The sequence below is a fragment of the Folsomia candida genome, unplaced genomic scaffold, assembly GCF_002217175.1.
Source record: "Folsomia candida strain VU population unplaced genomic scaffold, ASM221717v1 Fcan01_Sc030, whole genome shotgun sequence".
NCBI lineage: Eukaryota > Metazoa > Arthropoda > Collembola > Entomobryomorpha > Isotomidae > Folsomia > Folsomia candida.
Window position 1 is genome coordinate 533,249 of NW_019091222.1, and position 21,192 is coordinate 554,440.

The 21,192-nt window shown below is 38.7% G+C and overlaps 3 protein-coding genes across 3 annotated transcripts; all 3 read right to left on the minus strand.

The window, feature by feature from the left end:
• Positions 1-2,116: 2,116 nt before the first annotated feature.
• On the minus strand, positions 2,117-4,305 carry LOC118432951. The gene is made up of 5 exons (XM_035860131.1): positions 4,153-4,305; positions 3,719-4,023; positions 3,270-3,542; positions 2,949-3,091; positions 2,117-2,639 (listed from the first exon to the last, which is right to left on the minus strand). Coding segments are annotated over exons 1-5 (804 nt in total). The 5' UTR covers positions 4,155-4,305; the 3' UTR covers positions 2,117-2,558.
• Positions 4,306-7,124: 2,819 nt separating this feature from the next.
• On the minus strand, positions 7,125-11,845 carry LOC110860203. The gene is made up of 2 exons (XM_035860074.1): positions 7,787-11,845; positions 7,125-7,676 (listed from the first exon to the last, which is right to left on the minus strand). The coding sequence occupies exons 1-2, from the start codon at positions 11,843-11,845 to the stop codon at positions 7,125-7,127; spliced, it is 4,611 nt and encodes a 1,536-aa protein (XP_035715967.1).
• A 5,873-nt stretch (positions 11,846-17,718) lies between these two features.
• Positions 17,719-20,432, minus strand: LOC110860267. Its single transcript, XM_022109321.2, has 6 exons — positions 20,291-20,432; positions 19,479-20,104; positions 18,958-19,274; positions 18,597-18,853; positions 18,021-18,163; positions 17,719-17,956 (listed from the first exon to the last, which is right to left on the minus strand). Exons 1-4 carry the CDS (start codon positions 20,342-20,344, stop codon positions 18,684-18,686), a joined length of 1,167 nt encoding a protein of 388 aa, XP_021965013.2. The 5' UTR covers positions 20,345-20,432; the 3' UTR covers positions 17,719-17,956; positions 18,021-18,163; positions 18,597-18,683.
• Positions 20,433-21,192: the final 760 nt, after the last annotated feature.

The window sequence follows — 21,192 nt, forward strand, 5'->3', positions numbered from 1 at the left end:
AAGTTATGGATTATTCTTTTTGATAACTAAATATACGAGTTTCTGATTATCTAATGCAGTATGCTTCGTGTTTCGGAAATTCACACATTTTTGGATTTTTCACATCACAGTGGGAATAACTGTGAAAAACCGGGAAAAATGAGAAAAACTGTGAAAATGCCTATTTAAAGCATTTTGAAAGGCATCAAGCCCAATATTTCATTAATTTATGATTTGGGTAATATAATTGATTTTTAATTAATTAATTTAATCATTAATTAAATGATTAAATACTTAATAATTTAACATGAAGAATTTAATCAGATTAATATTACTCACTTAAAAATGTTATAGTTAATAGTTTGCCATTTCCTACTAAATGTTAAATAGTAACATTTAGAAAACGGAAGAAATTGAGATAAATAACACGACACAATGTGTCTCACAATACCCCAATTGGATTTTCACAGTATTTCGCAGTTATTTACATGGGGGTCTGTTGGTAATTAACAGTAATTACCGTCAATTACCGCCGGTAATTACCGCCCGGTAATTCACACCCGGAACACTGAGTATGCCAGTAGTTGGATTCAGCTTCTGGTTACCATGCAATAACCCGGTATGTGTAGTTCGGAAATTTGTCTGCATAAACAAATGCAGATTTAATGCGAAAACTTTTAAAAGGCCATTAAGATAATATGTATAAGGGGAATTATATATTTTTGTTACTGGTACGATTTCGTGATGATAATTTATGTACCATGTGGAAGTGGGTAGTAGTTATTGTAATAACCAGTTTGATAAGATACCAAACATTCGAATGAACAGAACTTACCGTGTTGTGGGCTTTATGTAAATAATTTTCTAAATTTGCCCTCATTATGCTAACTTTCGTATTATAAGCTCATTATCTAGATACCTCGTTTTTCGTCTGTAAATAAATATGTCAATTTTATTCATCAATGTTAACAATTATGTGCAGTTTAGGAATAAGTAAATTATGTACATGTGTATTCCGGTAAAAGAAATAGGGCGGATGTGGACGTTTTATTCGAAAACAAATTAAGCGTCTGCTAGCCAACGTTATTAAACCCGGGTTACCCACCCAAAATGGGAAACAGCCTGAAAGTATCGTCAGGGATACTGAAATATTTGGAATTTTTGTACAAATTTGAAAAGTTGCTGAATCATTATGGTAATTGAACACACCCGAAAATTGAGATCCATGATTAGATTGGAATTCGAAGATTACGCTAGGATTTCATGTTTGGGGATTTTGTTTGGGGATTAGTTTTGTTTGGTTTTTTGAGATTGGGAGGTTCAGATTTGGTGTGCAATTGTATTATTGGACTAGCAGCTTTATTTTGGAAAATTTGAAAGCTTTCAAAAATTTTGCTAGAAATTTCACCGTGTGGACAATAGAGGTTTTTGGACAGATCTGCAGATTATTTCTACAGATTATTAATTACCTTCGGACAAAACTATAAAAATTTTAATTTTACTAAAATTTTGAATGTAGGCTTTGCACGAAGGGGAGTAGAGTAGAAGATTTGTCTTCTAATGAGGTCAATAAGGTCAATCAATTGGGACCAGTGATCCGTTTTAGCCGGCCAAAAGTACTTTTAGCCACTGGCCGGCTAAAAATGGTTAAAACCGGTCAAAATTGGTTAATGGTCAAAAGTGGCTAAAAGTGTCGCCACCTTACGTGCCCCCATCCGAACTACATGTAGTTCATCTAGTGCACCACTACGTGGCGACAGTTTTGGCCACTTTTGACCACTTCCGGCTAAATCTGGCTGAATTTTGGCCGGCTAAAATGGCCGGTTAAAACCGGTTATTACCAGCATAATAAAAGCCACCCGGAACACTGATTGGGACATACATAAAGACAGAACTGGGCTAATATATAAATTAATAATTTGAATTTGGAAAAACTAGGTTTTACGGAAAGATATGCATTACTGTAAACGTTTCTTTTCGGAATTGCAAAAAGTAACGCATTTGTCCATTTCCGACTCAGCAATTGACAAAACCATTCTAGTTATCACACAAATGTATAAGTGGTATGTGAACATAGGGAAATAGCAATAATAATGACACGACCGATGTACTCCAACTTGAGTATTCGTGGCTTTATTTTGACCAGAACTCGACCCACCAACGCTACATCATACAGATTTAAGGTCTTGAAGTGAACCCTTCATCTGGTTTTGTACTATTTATTACGATTAGCCCCGTGATCGGGTTCGCTCAACTAATCTATTATTATAAATTTGAATTTGACTATTGCACTTGAATTTATAGTTTCCGCTTAATCAATATGGGTATTCGCATCCAATCATACATTACCCATAGAAAATATTTCACTTGTTACTTGGATCGAGATAAGTAGTAATTCAGTTGCTAAATACCAAATATTTACATAAATTTTTCATACATTTTAGCAGAAATTGGCACTCTTTATTTAGAAAACTGGAAACATGATTAATTGAGAAAATTTAATTAGTCTGCTACAATTGCGGAAAGCCTATGATTGGAAAATGTAAATTTCTGAGCATGCATTGGTCTAATCTGAACTTTTACTCAAAGATTACGACTGGATGTGAAGACCCTCTTCTTGCCAAGAATTCCATTGCTCGCAAAACAGATCCAGCCTTCCACTAAAAAAATTAATTACAATTACATTAAATTTGCCGAATTATGTAAACACTTGTCCAAAGCATACCCGTTCAAATTTTTATAAGGTAAAAATTGATTGATTTGGAAATTAAATTTGGCATATATTTAGACTAATAAATTTATGTATTAATCAAATATATTAAACAAAGTGAAAAAATAAATGAATAAAAAATTCGGTTTGAAGAATTACTCCATAATTCCACAATGAATGAATGAATAATTCCCACACCCCGTAGATACTAATCGAGTTAATATGAGCAGCAATTCTACTAAATAAATATGTAACATACCCAAACTCCTTGAAATATTAGTCGCTTCAGGGTACTACATTTGGTAATGAAATCCGTCAATTTTTCATCATCGCGGGAAAGATTGTCAAAAATAGCCTTGTTATACATACTGTCCTGGCCAGCAATTCTTAGTTCTGAGAGGCCTAGATTTCCAACAATTTAAAATTTATTTTAACCATTTTCACATTTCAAGCTAATTAACGGCACACCGACGATGGCCACCATCAGCGATTTCATTCATCGGAATTATAATTCAAGAAATTTCTTGGCGATAATAAAAATCGGACATCCAGACCACAAGTTTATGAAAAATACACTTACCAGAGACAACATCTAAAGATTCCAGTGCTTCCAAAATTTTACTCAATGGCAACTCATCAGTACCAAGAACGATTTCCAAATGGGTCAAATGCTTCCATGTAACGCAACTCCTTACAACGTTGGAAAGCTTAGCTGCTTCTCCAAAATTTGTCAAATACCTGGCCCCCTGAAGTTTCTTGATGGTTAGATGTGTCACGTTTGGAAATGTGTTAGTGTGTGGGTTAGAAATTATTAGGAAATCGCGAAGATTCCCAATCTGGAGTTTCCTAACGCCTGTAAATGTGGTTTGTTTAACGTATAAATTACGAATTTATTTAAATAGGAAGTGGCAAGGATCCCCTCCATTAAGCAAGGATAATACTAAACTGGTCAGTATTTTTTAAATTTAGATTGTGGAATTATACAATATCCGAAAATTATAAAAAAATATTTAATACAAATTTACAGACCTTCAATCGTTTTGACAGGTTTATCTTGGTGGACATCCCAACTAATGTGGTCGCTACATAGATCGAACAGATCCATCGAGAGGCTAACTAAACAAGGAAAGTTTTCCGGTAGAAATTCCCCAACTTCGAAAATATCAGAGACCAAGTTCTTGAAATATTTCAGTTTTGGAAACGACGGAGATAGTGACACCCGGTGATGGGTTGTGTACCCGTTAATTTGAGAAGTATTGATCCCAAGATATAGCTTCTCCAAGGTTTTGGAGACTTGGGTCAAAAGAGGGCTGAGTTGGTGCAAATTGTCTGTCCTGTTAGTAATCAAGATTCAATGAGGTTATTTTCGGTGTAAGCTTACGGTAGTTGAATTGACGAGAAGAGTTTTTAAGAATTCAATTAAAATTTTTAAGAATTTAATTTAAAAATATGTTAAAATTTACATTTTAAAAATTTTAGGAATTAGGCAATTAATTGTCTAACGGTGCTTTCGGAAATAGCGATTTTGACTCTTTGTTAGCAACTTAGGGAAAAGTTTAAATTGCTATAACGTATTGCAAGTGGATTAATAATACAATGTTTAATACTGTCCAAGCTGTGTGCATACTGGTTGTTGGATGAAAGGTTTATCTCCCAAAAAATATATTTTATGTGTCCACATCCTTCAGGTTAAGGATTAAAAGTTATTTTTGTCTCTCCGAAAGGGTAAGTTGAAAAAGGTTTAGCCGATTGTGCTACCCTGTGAGGGTAGTAACCCTAAAAATATTAAAATTCTAAGCGGGTCAAGCACCTTATTTATTGGGGGGCGGGGGTCCAGCAGATGCAACGTACGCACGACTTTTCAGGAGCGAGACATTGACTGACATTGATCCTGGAAATACAGACAACTTCTCTAAATTATTGCAGCCTGTGGTCATTTACACCAGATTTGAAAATGTGATCGGACATTATTTATTCCAGAGCAACCTGCTTAATTTGCAAAAAAAAACGTCAGACTGCGCTAAGTCAGTGACTGACGGTCACACAATATGTGGAACTTGTCGGCAATTAGCCTTTAATGTGCTCCCGCCGTGGATCGGACTATCTCGGAAATATGAGTAAATTGCATATTTATTTCGGAAAAAGTTAAGCAATGGGGCTTATGGGCACGTTTAATATATTCATTACTGTAGATAATTGTTTTTTCCCATCTGTCTCCGTTACGGTTTATCGTACAAAAATCATTGTTAATTATGTTTTTATTTCTCAATACCTATTAATTTAGATGAAATTTAATAAGACCAGCAATATTTAATTTTCTTCATGTTCCTCGTCACTATCATGCATTTCGTCTCCTGTGAAATACCACTCGCCCAGAATTGCCAGACTCGATGCACTAGTCCGGAACCTCTTGCATAAACGTTGACAATTGGCAGTTTGTCGAAATGTCATCACAATTTTATATTAGATAGGAAATACTTAACTATTTGCATTCGGACGCTTCATTAAGTTCTGCTGAGGCGGAAACACACCCACATTGGGCCTTTAATTTTTAGCTTATACCGTCTATTAAATGTTATGGATGAGATATGCAACACTGTAATACGAGGCAATGCTCAATCCTCCATGCAACAAACCTTTCCGCGCAGCGTGACTGCTGGAGAGGAACTCATCTACTTCGCGTTCACTCAAACTCGTCCCAACTCGGTAGTTGTTACACCCTACTAAATCGGGAAGGGTGTAACGAAAGACCCATGTCACCGGCATGCAGCTGAGGAGCCATTGTGGATTTGACAATCTCAAATCTTGATACCCTTCGTCGTTTGAAATGCCGTTGGTGAGTACGGCGTAACAATAAAGTGATTTTACTGTATACTCAACGTTTTTACTATAGATCTACCGCGTATGGTGAAGCATACTATGATGATATCGATAACGGCGTGTAATACTGGATGCAGATTTAATAATTTTATACCACACGTATGGTCGTGTGCAAACGACCAAAAACACTAAATAAATGGCGTTTAGGTTTTATTGAATATTACATAAGTTGTGACTTCGGTAATTGATCTAATACAGTGGTCTTTAATCTAATACTAGTGGCCTTGACCAAGCTAAAGTTATATCTTCATGCTCTCCCTTCATTTTCTCACAATCCATAAAAACATTATTGCCCACAAACTTACAGTTTTCACACAATTTTTGAAGCCTTCCAATTTCCCACAATAAATTTGTGACTCCAATAATATAATTGAACACTAGATCTAAATCTCAAAATCTCCACAAACAACACAAAAGCAGATGTGATTAAACAAAATCCCCAAACATAAAATCCTGGCGTAATCTTTGAATTCCAATCTAATCGTGAAACTACCTCAATTTTTGGATGTGTCCAGTTAGCATAGTGATTCAGCAGCTTTTCTGGTTTCCATAATTTGTACAAAAATTCCAAATGTTTCACTATTCCCGCCGATATCATGGGTTTTATGCGTTTCTCGGCATAGTTATTTCGAATCGGGGCCATCATCCAACCCTTAATTGTGGGAATAAAGGAATCGGCATCTCTACTAACATAAGTTATCTTTTCCTGGTTATCATTCAGAAAATTTTTAATTGCCGCGATATTCTCTTTTGAATCCAACAACGCAACTTTGCCACAGGTCGACAAAGCTTTGACTATTCCATAGCTGTCTAAGGAATCATAATCTACCGGTTGTAACGGAACGTCATGTAACAAACTCTTATTAAAAAGATTCGGATCATTAAAAATACCTTCGGATGAAAACGTACCATTCATGTACCCAAGAAGAGGAAGGAGTGTTTTCGCCAAATAAAACACTGTACTATTGTATCTTGTACGAATGTAATCTTGTTTGTCAAGCGGTATAAACACAACCAAAATAATTTGGTAGAATATCCTGTAACGGAAAAAGTCTAAACGCTGAGAGTAGTCGTCTAGACCGAAAACGTTGAATGGCATAAGAATTCGAACCCCGTCTATGTCTAAAACACTTTCCCAAGGGGATCGGTATATGGTGGGGACGATCTGTTGTGAATGGTGGTTCGATTTTTATAAGAAATCAGATGAGATGGATAACAAGGGGTTTTTTCTTAATTAAGTGGGGTTTATTTTATAACTCAAATCAAAATTGACCCACACAGAATTATCTTTTAAATTACTTAAAATATCTTGACTTTGCTGCTTCCTCTCACGACAAACTCTACTCAGCTAGTACTTATATTCTACATATCCTCTTCCACACAAAATACTCCACGAGGCCATAATATATGTAAATACATACTAGAGGTCTCTTACTACATTAAATCTAAACATGAACCAATATTTCTAACATACTCCCACCTTTGACCTTAAAACAAATAGAAGGTCAAACAAATTCGCACAGAAAATATCCTATTAATAAGAGAAATCCACACATCATTTCATATCATGCCCAATACCCAACCTCGTTGGCACTTTCACTTTCCTTCCACTTCGAGTGATCACTTCACACGCACTTCGCTTAATAATCTTGGCGACTGGAACTTCTTGGCGTTGCTCGGTTGAAACCTCCAAAGGAAACACTCGTTGTACAGCTCGGGTCAGCTCTCCATTCTTCGTCTTGAGCTTCACTACTCGAACGTTCCCATCAGGTCCAGTGAACACCTCCAAAATCTTCGCTAAAGGCCAATCCACTCGCTTCTTGTTAGGAATTTCTACAAGAACAATGTCCCCTAGCTTCAAGTTTCCACGTAGCTTAGCTTTTCCTTTTTGCACGAGAGCTCCTAAATACTCTTCACGAAACCGCTGTCGCATATCATTTCTCAATTGTTGTCGGTACCGGTATTTCTTGTTAAAGAAGTTCCACTCCAAGTTGTCGACTTCTGGGAGCCCATGACTTCTTATCTCGTTGAGGAACAACGCTGGCGTTAAGACAGCCAAGTCGTTGGGGTCGTCAGACAGATAGGTAAGAGGACGTTGGTTGATGATCTCCTCACAGTCGCACAGCACCGTTACAATTTCTTCATAATCCAGACTGGCTCGTCCAAGCACTTTGCGCAGCAAAACTTTCACCATCCCCACAACTCGCTCCCACCAACCGCCCCACCACGGTGCAGCCGGCGGCGAAAACTTCCACGTAATTTGCTGAAGGGAGGTCGTAGTTGTAATCTTGTTCCAATCAAGCTTTTGAACGCGTTGTCTGTTCCTTCAAAGTTTGTTCCGTTGTCCGAAAAGATAATTGAGGGACGTCCACGACGGGACACAAATCTTCGTAAACTTTGCAAGAACGTTTCTGTCGACAATGATGTAACTAATTCCAAATGCAGAGCTCGATAAACAGCACACGTGAAGACGACGAACCACGCTTTATGTCCTCCTTTCAGATAGAGTGGTCCTCCCAAGTCGATCCCCACAACTTCAAATACTGCTGCATCACGGACACGGTCCAACGGTAAGGGTGCTTCCGGTGTGGTTACATTCTTACTCGAGAATCTTTTGCATATCACACAGCTTCCAATGATTTTCTTCACAGTTTGTCTTGATTTCAAAATCCAAAATCTTTCTCTTAGCAGGCTCATCAAATACTGCACTCCACAGTGATTCTTGGATTTGTGAACATGCATTATCAGCATCGCGACGAGTGGATTTAATGACGGCAGTAATAAGGGAAGCTTAAATTCCATGGAGTCATCTCTCATCAGAATGCGGGTCTTGACTCGTAAAACCCCAAAACTATCTTTGATAACATTCAACTGCTTGAGTACAAGGTCATCCTTGGTGAATGAGGCAATTTGCGTTAATCTGACTAAATGCAACTCCGCATCCGCTTCTTCTTCATAAGTTAGAGGTCCAGCACACTTTGAACTTGATTTAATAATTCTTTTCCATCTCAGGATCCATGCAACCATTCTCACGACTTTACGATATGAAGAAAAGTAGTGGAGATACCAAGGAATTTCTGCATCCAGAGCTAAGTGATTGACAACAGTCTTTTTCTTCTCCGACATCACTAAATCCAAATCACAATTTACTTCCGACCTTGGCCATTCCACTTCCGGTAGTCTCAACCAGGCTGGTCCCTCCCACCATCTCAGATCCAAAAGTTTCATTGCTCCACACCCTCGAGATGGCAAGTCGGCTGGATTGTGCACACCTGGCACATGCCTCCAATCATGAATGTTGCTGCTCTTCTGGATTTCTTGCACTCGATTATTCACAAACGTCGCCCAATTTTCGTTCTTTTGAATCCAGTATAGAGCACAACTTGAATCAGTCCAATAGGTAATGGGAAGATTTTCTGCCTCCAACATGACCCTCACGCAGTTTCCCAACCTGACTGCAATACAACATCCCAATAATTCCAAACGAGGGATGGTCATCCTTTTCACTGGCGCCACACGAGCCTTAGCCGTCACTAATTGCACATTCACGCCGCCTGGCCCATCATTTCGAACGAATACGCACGCACTGTATGCAAGTTTGCTGCCATCCGAGAATACATGAATACTTCGTTGATTTGTCACTCCATTGAATATACGTCTGGGAATTTGTATATTCTTCAAAGTTCCAACTTCAGATTTCCAAACGTCAAACTTCTTCTTTACTGGTTCCGGCACGCCTTCATCCCAACCGATCTTTAACATCCATAACTCTTGCAGTAGTAATTTTGGTAATAACGTAACTGGACTGCTAAAGCCGATGGGATCGTAGACAGAATTGGCTGCCGATAAAATCCTCCGCTTGGTAAGAATTCCGTCGAATTCTTCATCTTTCACGTCAAGTGAGATGCAATCTGAAGTCAAATCCCAGAGTAACCCAAGTACATGTGTGACACGATCTTCCTCCGAATATTCCTCTTCTCCATTCCAAATCCAACCCCTTAGTTCAAACTTGCCTGCGGCCATAATTGTAGTGGACTTGCTCACGAATTCTTGTAACTGCTGTTTTCCATCCACACTCGTACAACAGTTGTCCACATACAACGACTTCTTTAACAATTGAGCGACTGATCGATCCTCCTCCTTGACATTGTCCAAGTGATGGTTGATGGTTGATGCCAACAAAAACGGACTTGATGATACTCCAAAAACCACTCGACAATGTCTGAAAACCTCAATCTTCTTGGCCCCATAATCCTCCCACCACAAGAATTTGAGAAAGTCTCTATCCTCTTTTCGCACACAAATTTGCAGGAAAGCTTTCTTCACGTCCGACACCACCCCGTACTGTTTGGCTCTGAATCTCGTAACCACGGATGGAATCAGCTCAATAAGATTTTCTCCCTTCTCTAAACAATCATTCAATGATGGGTAATTGTTGCACTTGGCTGAGGCATCAAAAACAGGTCGAATCGGAGTGGTGGTGCTTTCTGGCTTGAAAACGGGTCGGTGGGGTAAATAGCTCCCCCCTCGTTCTACCTCCGCCACTGGAACTCGCTCAATAATTCCCATCTGCAGCCATTCACAGAAGACTTTTCCATAATCTTCCATCTTGTCAATACTTTTCAACTTGCTGGTGGCGGATTGAAGTCTCCGTTCTGCTAACACACGATTCTCGGAAACGGGCTTATGCCCTTCAATCCAAGGCAAAGCGACCTCATAACGACCTTCATCATTAACTTGCACATTATCTTTGAAATGCTTCGTGGCTGACTCCATGAGCTCTTCTCTTGTCTTCGTTTCACCCGGATCGGTAATTCCTATCAAGTCAAGTTTCCACAATGCTTGGATATCTAAATCTCGTACATGAAGTGATGTGGCCATGAGGGAACTGTCGTCTTCAATCTCTTTTGTTGCTGTAATCTTTCCCATCAGCGTCCACCCCAATCGTGTCTCCATTGCAACTGGACCGTTGTGAGTTCGGTGAATTTTACCGGTGAACAAATCTCCAGCAACGTCTGCCCCAATAAGCACATGAATATCACGCAGTTCATCATCCCTCTCAACGTCAGTCAACTCAATTCCAGCACTTTTCAACACTTTGAACCATGGACCCTGTGGGATTCTGGAAATCTTGCCACATATTTTCTCTTGATCCAATACTATAATGTTGCAATTAAACTTTCGATTCTTACTCTGCAGAGTGATCTCATACAACTTGTGTCGCTGTACATTCGTCTCCTGACCACCAAATAAACAGTGAGCGATCTTCTTTTCACCAACAGACTTGAATCCCAGCACCTCCACAGCTTTCTTTGACACATACGACCTCTGCGACCCGGTATCAATCACCACACGAATGAGCCTTTCTTCACCTTTCGCCTTATTGCAAATTCGTACTTCTAAAGTCTGCAACATTACGTCGTGATGTGAATAATTAGACATCGCCGTATCTACCCGATCAACTTGTTTTTGCGAAGGGTTTTCTGATTTATTCTTCGGGTTATCTGGACACATGAGGGCAAAATGCAAGCGTCCGCACAATGGACATTTCACTTTTGACTTGCAGAATTTCGACATGTGACCCCTCGTTAAACAAATGAAGCATGCTCTTTTCTCCTGGACTTTTTTCTTCTTATCCTCGAGACTCATCTTCGCCGCTTGGTAACAATCCGAACTAAAATGCTTCTTATCACAAAACACGCAAATTTTCTGCACCGAAGGTTCTCCGTTATACAATTCAGCTGCTGTTGAAACTGGTTCCACCTTCTCCCCCCAATACTTATCTTTCTTTTGGGCATTGTTGCCAAATCCAGTTTGCGCCATCTTGATCCGTACGTCACTTTCAACTTCAACTCTGAGGAACTCCATGAGATGAGCCAGACGATTAACTTGTTCTTCTTGACTCTTTTGTCGACTCCTCTCCCAAATTCTTAACATGTCCTCAGGCAACGAAGACTCCACTAAAAGGAAAAGCATGGCCGCATACTTATCACTGGTCACACCTAATGATTCCAGAGCTCGTAGTTGGGTTTCCAGCTTATCATAGAGCACTGAGATAGAGACACCTTTCTTCGAGACATTACTCAGCACAAAGCTTAACAAATCACGAACATACACTTCGATGAGTATTTCGTCGCGTCCAAATCGACTTTTTAAACTTTCAATCACCTTGGGGTAATTTTCTGCAGTAGGAGGGTAGCTGGCAACAATTGTCCTGGCTCTTGAGTTCTCGGTCGTAGCTTGGAATAAATACTGAAATTTCTCTTCTGCCGCCATGGAATCGTTCTCATTAATACTTTTGAACTGTCCCCAAAAACTCAACCACTCCCTCGGGTCCCCTCCATACTTCTTAAACTCCAACTTTGGCAAACCTTATCTTCGATTTTGGGCTGGCGTTGCTGCTTCTTGCCGACCCGTATTCTGACGAAGTCTCCGATTCTTCTTCCTTGACGGTTACATCCTTCAGTCGTTGATTGACGGCGATGAATTTTTCTGCATAATCTGTAGCCGACGTATATTCTTGTGCAAACGCCTCTTCTGTGGTGTCCTCGGCCAATAACATCGCCTCCTCGACCTTATCATTCACTTGTAGGAGCTTATTATGATGACCCTCTAACCTTTGGAAGAGTTGCTGTAGAATACCTTTGTCTGGCTCAGCCTTATCCAATTCATTCGTCAACTCGTTAATCGCCTTAGTAAATGCTGCCCTTATGGGTCCTCGCTGAATCTTGTATCCACTCATGATGATTACTTATCCAGTGCACTTATCACTTAAAGTCACTGATCCTGTAGACTGCGCCAAATGTTGTGAATGGTGGTTCGATTTTTATAAGAAATCAGATGAGATGGATAACAAGGGGTTTTTTCTTAATTAAGTGGGGTTTATTTTATAACTCAAATCAAAATTGACCCACACAGAATTATCTTTTAAATTACTTAAAATATCTTGACTTTGCTGCTTCCTCTCACGACAAACTCTACTCAGCTAGTACTTATATTCTACATATCCTCTTCCACACAAAATACTCCACGAGGCCATAATATATGTAAATACATACTAGAGGTCTCTTACTACATTAAATCTAAACATGAACCAATATTTCTAACACGATCATTTCCATCGTAAAGCAAGTCTTGTACCAATTTGTCAAAACGGTTCCTACAAAAATAGTCCAGACTGCGATAATCGTGTAAAGTCCGACCGAGTGATATTTCTTCTTCCCCGTTCTAATCTCATAAGTCGATTGAGACGCAATAACAGAGTTTTCTATTGTTATTCCAACCACTAAATATATGCTGTCTGAGATTACCTTTCTGTGTACTACAGTCAAGATTAGAACTACCATGCCACAGGATATCCCCAAACACCTCCAGCTCGCCCAATCAAACGGACTACTCAACGATGTTAACATGGCAGTATTTGAAATGGTTTGATAGCACGATACAAAGCTGAATGGTTCATTATCATAAACCAGGTAATAAGATCCTGTTTGGCTATACCGCCAATTTATCTTGTAAACAGGTGGGATAGAATATATTGGCGTAAAATTTGACAAGTCATATGTTAACAAATCTTCTAAAATCCAGTAGGATAGGAAACGGTTGAACGAGGTTAAATTGGCTAGCTGACGATACCTATGATGGGATTGGTAAAGTTTATTTTGAGCAAATAAGTCGCCAGTGTTGAGCAGATCTTTGTGAAACAGATTGTTACCCGTCCAAAAATATTTGTTTAGCCGTGACAAATTTCTACCGAGTATGATCAAGTTATGAAGGCAATCGACTGGCAGGCATACCACGGTATACCACTCTTCCGACGATTCCACTCCAGCAGGGCGGCTTTTCATGTGGTATATGTTTAGATAAGATATCCTTAAGACGGACTCATATTCCCCCAATTTAGTCGCATCCACTATGAGGAATTCTCTTAAACTAACATAATTATATAAATCCTGTCCATAGTTACGTGTGAGAAACCCCTCAGCATTTTTCGGCTTTGCTGTGAAAAAAATAAAATATTCCAATGGATAAATTAGACAGAAGAGGGGCTGTTCAATAAAATAATGAATTCTAATGCCAAACATGTCCAACTTCTCGGGAAGGATGAGAAATGTTGCCCAACAGTGTGGCGCTTTGTTTCTATATCTGTGGAGCGATATCTGATCGTACATTAAACATCTTGTTGTTGAATGCCAATGGATTTTGTAATCTAGTAAGACGATCGGTCCCAATTTGGTCTTCTTATTGGAGGACCCCCAGGTTAAGTCAGTATTTGTGAACATGACCGTAGTACAGTTTTCAAATAGGTAAAGATACTCGGTAAGTTTGCTTTCAATTAAATCTAGAATGGCTTGATCACTTTGTTTTGGCTTTTCAGCGGTTGCACAACCGATGAGGAAGAATTTTGACAAAATCTGGAGAAGCATTAGAATAGCGCCAATGGATGCCATTTCTGCAGTTGTAGATTTGGCTGTAGAACCAAGTTGTGGATTATTCTTGCTAAAAGCTAAATCTACGAGTTCCTGATTATCTAATACAGTATGCCAGTAGTTGGATCCAGATTCTGGTTACCAATAACCAAGACAGACTTGGAATATGTGTAAGTAGGTCGGAAATTTATCTGTATAAACAAATGCAGATTGAATGAATATGAAGTTAAAAACTTTTAAAAGGCCAGTAAGATAATATGAGGGGAATTATATATTTTTATTACTGGAACCATTTCGTGATGATAATTTGTGTACTATGTGGAGGTGGGCAGTAGTTATTAAAATAACCGGTTTAACAGGAAACCAAAAATTCGAATGGACAGAAATTACCATGGCGTGGGCTTTAAGTTTCTTACTAAATTTACACCCATTATGCTAACTTTCGTATTATCAAGTTCCTCATTATTTAACTGTGTTTCTGTTGTAAAAAATATGTGCATTTTATTCAGTGTGGTAACAATTATGAGAACTTTAGGAAATAAGTAAATTATATACATGCATACTTATTCCGGTAAAATTTAAAACATAGAGGTGATGGGGACAAATTACGAGATCACTACTAAATGTCCCCAACATCAGCTCGATTCCTCGAATTTCTACAGCCAAGTCCGTATCCATAGAGTTCCGAAATCTTTACGAATTTGTCATAAGTTATGCACGTTTTAGGTATTCTTTTAGAATTCTAGCCTAATATATGACGAATTCATACCGGGTTCTAATTAATTCGCATGAATTTCGGATTTTTTTATGATTCTAATTTATTGAATTATTAACTTATATATTTACCCAATTCTGTCTGTCTGTCTGTCCTTCTGTAACGGACTATCCCTTCAAAGTATTATTCTCCCCCTATCCCACAATGAATTACTGAGCAGCCAGATCAGCAGATTCATAATTCAGTATTGAGTATTGAGTATTAAGTATTCAGAATTGAGTATTCAGTATTGAGTATTTAGAATTCAGTATTCAGTATTGAGTATCCAAAATTCAGTATTTCGGAATTCAGAATTCAGTATTCTATACTGAATACTGAATACTGAATTTCAGTTTTTAGTATTCAATACTGCATTCTGAATACTGAATTCTGAATGAATACTGAATACCAGGCAATCGATCTCAAGAGAACGTGTACCATGCCTACACTCAATCGTTAGTTTCGTGTGTCCAGTCTGCATACATGGAGTTATGCGTTCCCTACGCCCATTACGATTATTAAAAATGTCGTACTGAAAGCAGTAAAAGGTTAAATTAGATATTCCCTAAAACCATCGCCCGCATTTCCCTAGACTAGCAAAATATATAAATTCGCTTTCCAACAAACCTAGTAAAACAGGCATATTCACAATTAAAATTGGCAGTTCTTGTGGCCTTTAACATCTTACATCTTGTTTTTATTCCAACTTATGGAAACAAATAACAGAAATATAATTAGACGTAGAATTTCACAAAATATTCTTTACATTTCTATCTAACTTTTAAAAAATGTAAAAAACCACCTACTTTGCTCTACCATAAAGATACTAACGATCTGAAGCCCTTTCGATATCGAAATACGGAGAAATCCGCCCGACCGAAATAAATCTTCATTCCGTTACACAATTCCATGGGGTACATCGCGACTCCTGGTAAGTTCGAATTATTTTGTAAATACCTAATCCAACAATCTGATCAAAAACTTCGACAAGAATATATTTTTGGTCATACCACCTCTCCCTTAGATATGAACTGCTTAAGAAACTCCGCCAAGTTAATTCAAGCCGCGAAGCTAATCATTTTAAAAAATTTTCTCGTCTCACCCCCTCTCATACCATGTTTTACATGCCGCCACAATATCTTCTCTGCCCTTAATGTAGTCCCCCTACGGGACATTCAGCTAGTTTGAGAATTTATTTAGGTTCCTGTTTTGGGCATCCCAAAGCAGGAACAGAAGCAGGAACCTCAATAAATTCTGGGTCTTCCTCAACAGCGACATAACCGGAAAATGCGGCCTACTCAGCGCTGGGTTTGATAATGTCCATGAACCCGAATTCTGCGATGTGGCCACAATTGCGGAAAAGTATAATTTGACCCTACTTCAACTCAAGGGCCTCGACTTCCCTTACTTTGGCGACACGAGTTTTAGCCTGGGAACTCGTAACATGCCCAATGCAAATGAATCATCCCTCCACACAGTCCTATTCAACCCACTGAACTACTACACTGAACCCACTGAACCCACTGAACTACTGAAACCACTGAACTACTGAAACCCACTGAACTTCTACGTTTTAACCGTGACCGATCCGCCATCTGCCGGCACCAGTGTGGCCATTTTCGTGACCCCGCTCCACCCTACGATATGGATTTGCCTCCTGATCAGCATCATTTCAGTGGCAGGCTTCTTCACCTTTGTAGAATTATGGGAGACCGGAAATTCTTTACGGGACACCCTTTGTATTACCTATGTCGAAAAGATAATCACCGTAACGCTTATATTTCTTGGAAATGCGGGACAAACCTCTGGAATAGCGTACCGTACAGGAAAAGTGTGCCTAGCTGTTCTCACTATCTGGTTCTTTGGTAATATCGTCCTCATGGTCAACTTCTACCAAGGGACGATGTACTCTTGCAGTCTTGCATGACGGTCCTCATCCCCCTGCCGACCCCTTGGGAAGGTAGAAGACCTCGTTACCTGGGATATTTCAGTCGTAACATGGGATCATACATTTAATCGCCTTACTCGTACCTCCGAATCTATCCTGTTGGACTACATTATGCCAGACTTACGCAAAAATATGGGGCTGAATCCTCATTTTTTAAATTTCTGGCTAAACATAAAAAAATTGTTATGGACTGGAAACGGCTCTGTAGAAGCCATGGTCACCCGTATTGCTATGGAACAATCTTCAATTAGTCATCCCACAATCGCTATATTCTTGCAAAAAAATGTTTTTCATTTTTTTTGAAGTATTTTAAAATTTTTGGGAATCACTGCTTCGTGCCGAGTAAGGGCGACTCTCCTTTCTATTATTTTGAGTGGCATAATGGGCCTGATAATTTGCTGTTTCCGTACTACAAAAAGGAAAAGCGACGATTGACGGAGTCCGGGTTGACTAAAATGTGGGATAATCTGTACAGGATTAGCTATTTGTTGAGACAATGTAGAAAATCAAACATTTCCGGACAGAATATCTACTTTAAGGCGGTCCAATATTCGTATGGGAATATAAAGGAGCCAGTCACATTTCATGAATCGCATCCTGTCTCGGTGAACCTATTTTTGCCGGTTTTCTCGATTTGCGCCGTCCTAATAGGGGCCGGAATTGTTGGACTCATTATCGAGAATAGGAAAGCTGTCACAAATTTTGCAAAAATTACTGTCCGTCGTGTAAGACAGTGTTGTAGTAGAATGCGTGGAATTCTGATGGCTTGTAGGATTTCTAAGAGACGAAAGAAGGGAGGAAATATAAAAGTTCAAGTGCTGTCGTAAAGACAAATTTCAAGATTAATATTCTAAACTTTAAAGTGCCATGCTGGCTGATAATTACCAACACCTGGCATAACTTTTTAATTATTTTTTTTTGTAATAATATACGAGTACATGTGCACCCATAAAAATTCGGATTTCATTATTTGTATATGAAAAATGGTAGAATTACAATTATAAACGTTTCAATCGTCTCTTAGCTAAATGATTTATAAAACATACCGCCGAATTTTATAATATTTGTAACATAAAAGTAAAAAGCGAAGTTTATGTATCTAACGCTGTTCACGAAACACCCCCATATTTTCACACTAGACAATTAATTTCATTCTCATAATCGTTTTTTTTATTTTACTCCAGTATTACAATCGTCTTCGCAGATTTTCTTCTTGCCAAGTATTCCATCGCTCGTATCACTGTTTCGGCTTTCCACTAAAAACAATTCAATGGCAGTTTCAATTAATAAATATTTATTCCAAGCATATTGTTATCATACCCAAATTCCTCGAAAAATAAGTCGATCAAGGGCGCCACATTTTGAAATGAAATCGTGCAGTTTGCCCCCATCACAGGGTATGTCGTCCTGCACGGTCCGTTTATTATCTTTGTCATAGCCAGTAATCCTCAATTCTTTGAGACCTATTTAGTAATTAAATAGTAGATAGATTAACACTATTTAAAACTAAATGACCCATTGTTTTCACTAGTTATAGTGTGTTCTGATTAAAGCATGTTAAATCAAACCCAAAGCACACGCTTTTATCCAGCCCAAATACCAAGCCCAAATACCAAGGATGGAAAATGTGCCAACTCTACTATTTGTTTCCCAGGACGGGCAAAATCATCTTCGCTGGGTCCATGAAACTAGTAAGACTACTAAATGAAAATTATAAAACCCCGCGACAAAAAGTTATTTTACTGCGCTTTGGTAGCTCACTCTCATATGATTTGCTAACCTCAGTGTACATCGCAGCGAGCTATCTTATACATATTCAAATAATAAAATTTACAAAAAAACAGGTTTCCTAGAAATGTCGCGGAAATAAATCACAATCAAGAAACAATTACTTACCAGATGTCACATTCAAAGACGAATTTAGCGCTTCCATCAACTCGCTTAGCGTCAGGTTACGAATGTCCAGCACGACGTCCAAGTGGGTCATATGCTTCCATAAGGCGCACCAATGAAGACAACGTTCGTCATTTGCCCGAAAGGCTTGTCTCGCTGCTCTATCTTTAGGGTTAGGTGGGTCACATTCGGAAATTTTGTCGGGGGTAGGGAAACCATTATGAGATCACATATTTTCCCTACAGTGAGTCTTGTCACGCCTAGAAAAATATAATTTAGTATTTTTTATAATTTTGCATATATTAGTAGGAAACGATATCTTATGAAACTTTTATCTTCTAGTTTTCCGAAGTATAATGCTCACCTTCATGCCGAACCCCACTTTCGAAAGACCGATCCCAGTATACTTTCCACTGGTCGAATTGACTCGCCAGGACAAACGATCCCTTCGACAGGTTGGTCAACTTTGGAAAATTTTCAGGAATGAGAAACTCGTCAAGTTGGAAAGCCTCAAAGGCAAAGTTTTGTAAGGATTTGAGCCTTGGGAACGACGGGAATTGAGTCATGTGGTGTCGAACTAAATGTCCGCCGCTTGCCTTACACGAAATTCCCAGGCTCAAATGTTCCAATGTGGCAGCAACTTGGACAAAGACGGGATAAAGTTTGTCCAATGGTTTGATTCTGCATGGAAATACAGAAACTTGATAAATTTTCAAAAACTACAGGACGTGACACCATCAATTCAAAGATTTTTCAAAGCGTGCATTTGAATTTTAAATATCTGGGATTTTGCTGGACCGCTAATTTTGTTAGATTTTCCACCGTGTAGATTTTGCCATCGGAAATACAGGAAACCCTTGAGTACAACATTAAAAACTAACTCACCCTGCTCCTTCCGATACGGCAAACCATTCCAAAGTTTTCAGCGTTTTCGCACATTTCCCCAAATTTGGGAAGAAATCCCCATGAATTTTCAAAGTTTTTAAGTTTGCCGCTAAATCGATTATGATTTGCAAATTGATGTCCACATTAAGCATGTCTGCCCCGCTGATCTGATAGAATTCCAGAACTTTGAGATTTCTTAAGGACACTTCAGCAATAGCGGGGACCGCTTGCTCAACAATCAACAGAGCAGAACGTTCCTTTGTTACCGCCAATTTTACCAAATTTGGAAGTGCCTTGGCCACCACGATGCCGACGAAGGCAGCCCAAAGTTGGAGATCCATGTTGATATGAATTTCTCTTATTTGCCGCCCCCACATTGCCGCGATCCAGCTAAATGTTGGGCTGAATTTATTGGGAGTTAAGAATCTTACAGAAATTTGCTTGAGCACGGAGGGATTAATTTTTTCAATTGCTTCCGGGGTTGCGAAAATTTTTAAGAAGTCCTTCATCGGAAAAAGGGTCCTCTTTCCGTACTCTGAAGCGCCGATGGTGTTCCAAATGGTGAACACGTTTCGAAACTTCTTGACACAGTGGGTGTCCAAATGTGAGAAAACGTTCGCGAGAATCTAAAATTTAGAGGGGGACATTATAAATATTTTAATTTACATGGCAATGAAACTCAGTCAGTATATTTTTTATTTAGATATTTCGAAATTTTTTTGCGAACTCGTAGAAACAAGCAAATTTAGAATTCTAATTAATTTATCATATGTAATGATTCACAAATGTTAATATTTCTGGTTATTTCTTACGATTCCATTATTTCTCATTGCAGACTGATGATTGGGACTCAAGTTTGGCTCCATGGCTCAAAAATGTCCGTATTTTCTGAAAAATCGTTACGTAGAATATTTACGTAGACGATATATTCTCCAAAATGCAACACTTTACACGGCTTTTTATTTGCTGAAATATTATTTAATCACTCTTCGAGATAGAGTCTGAAAAAATTATTCGAGTCTCGTTCAAGCAATGGTGGATAGCTAAATGTCCTGTATGCTTCATGGCCACACTTTTATACGTATATCATTCAGAGAAAATGCCAATGCACTTAGATGCACGAAACTATTTAACCTCTCTCCAAATTCTGAGAAAGGGCTAGTTAAAAAAGGTTCATAAAATTTTGGGTGCTTCTTGACCATTTAACATGTTAAATTTAGACAGGGTACCTCCATGACATACGTGAGGCAACCACCATAACGTGTGGCGATACATTTTTGATAGCCTTACTCTCTAATCGCTTATCCACCCACCCAAGCATCTCAAAATAACCGTAAGCCAGCCTCACGCGAACGACATGTTTTAGCTGGACAACCCTTTCACATATTTATTTAATGAATACAAATAACTTGAGTGATTTTCACTGCATTCTCCCCCAACCTCTTAGAGGTTGGTATTTGTAATTAGTTGTAAGTAGAGAGGGTAGGGTACTGGCAATGCATTACCCAGCCAGAGATCAATGACCACGATGAAAATTTCAGGTAAAAATTGTATTCAATGGACATAAATGCTCATTCTGGCAAATGGTGAAGTTCGTTTGTAATTTTGGAATAAAGAGTCCATCTTAAAATGGACTAAATTGTAGATGCATTATGTAATTACTCCAAACTAACTACAAATTCAAGTCTTAACTTTGTAAAATTTATTCAAAATT

Coding starts and splice junctions, on each gene's coding strand:
- LOC110860267 (XM_022109321.2), bottom strand. CDS start 20,344: ATGGAGCCAAACTTGAGTCCCAATCATCAGTCTGCAATGAGAAATAAT. Junction 20,105..20,290: donor CAATGAGAAATAATGGAATC/GTAAGAAATAAC, acceptor TCTAAATTTTAG/ATTCTCGCGAACGTTTTCTC. Junction 19,275..19,478: donor GCCGTATCGGAAGGAGCAGG/GTGAGTTAGTTT, acceptor ATTTCCATGCAG/AATCAAACCATTGGACAAAC.
- LOC110860203 (XM_035860074.1), bottom strand. CDS start 11,845: ATGGCGGCAGAAGAGAAATTTCAGTATTTATTCCAAGCTACGACCGAG. Junction 7,677..7,786: donor GGCTGCACCGTGGTGGGGCG/GTTGGTGGGAGC, acceptor GACTGTGAGGAG/ATCATCAACCAACGTCCTCT.
- LOC118432951 (XM_035860131.1), bottom strand. Junction 3,543..3,718: donor ACCTGTCAAAACGATTGAAG/GTCTGTAAATTT, acceptor CCACATTTACAG/GCGTTAGGAAACTCCAGATT. Junction 2,640..2,948: donor TAATATTTCAAGGAGTTTGG/GTATGTTACATA, acceptor TAATTTTTTTAG/TGGAAGGCTGGATCTGTTTT.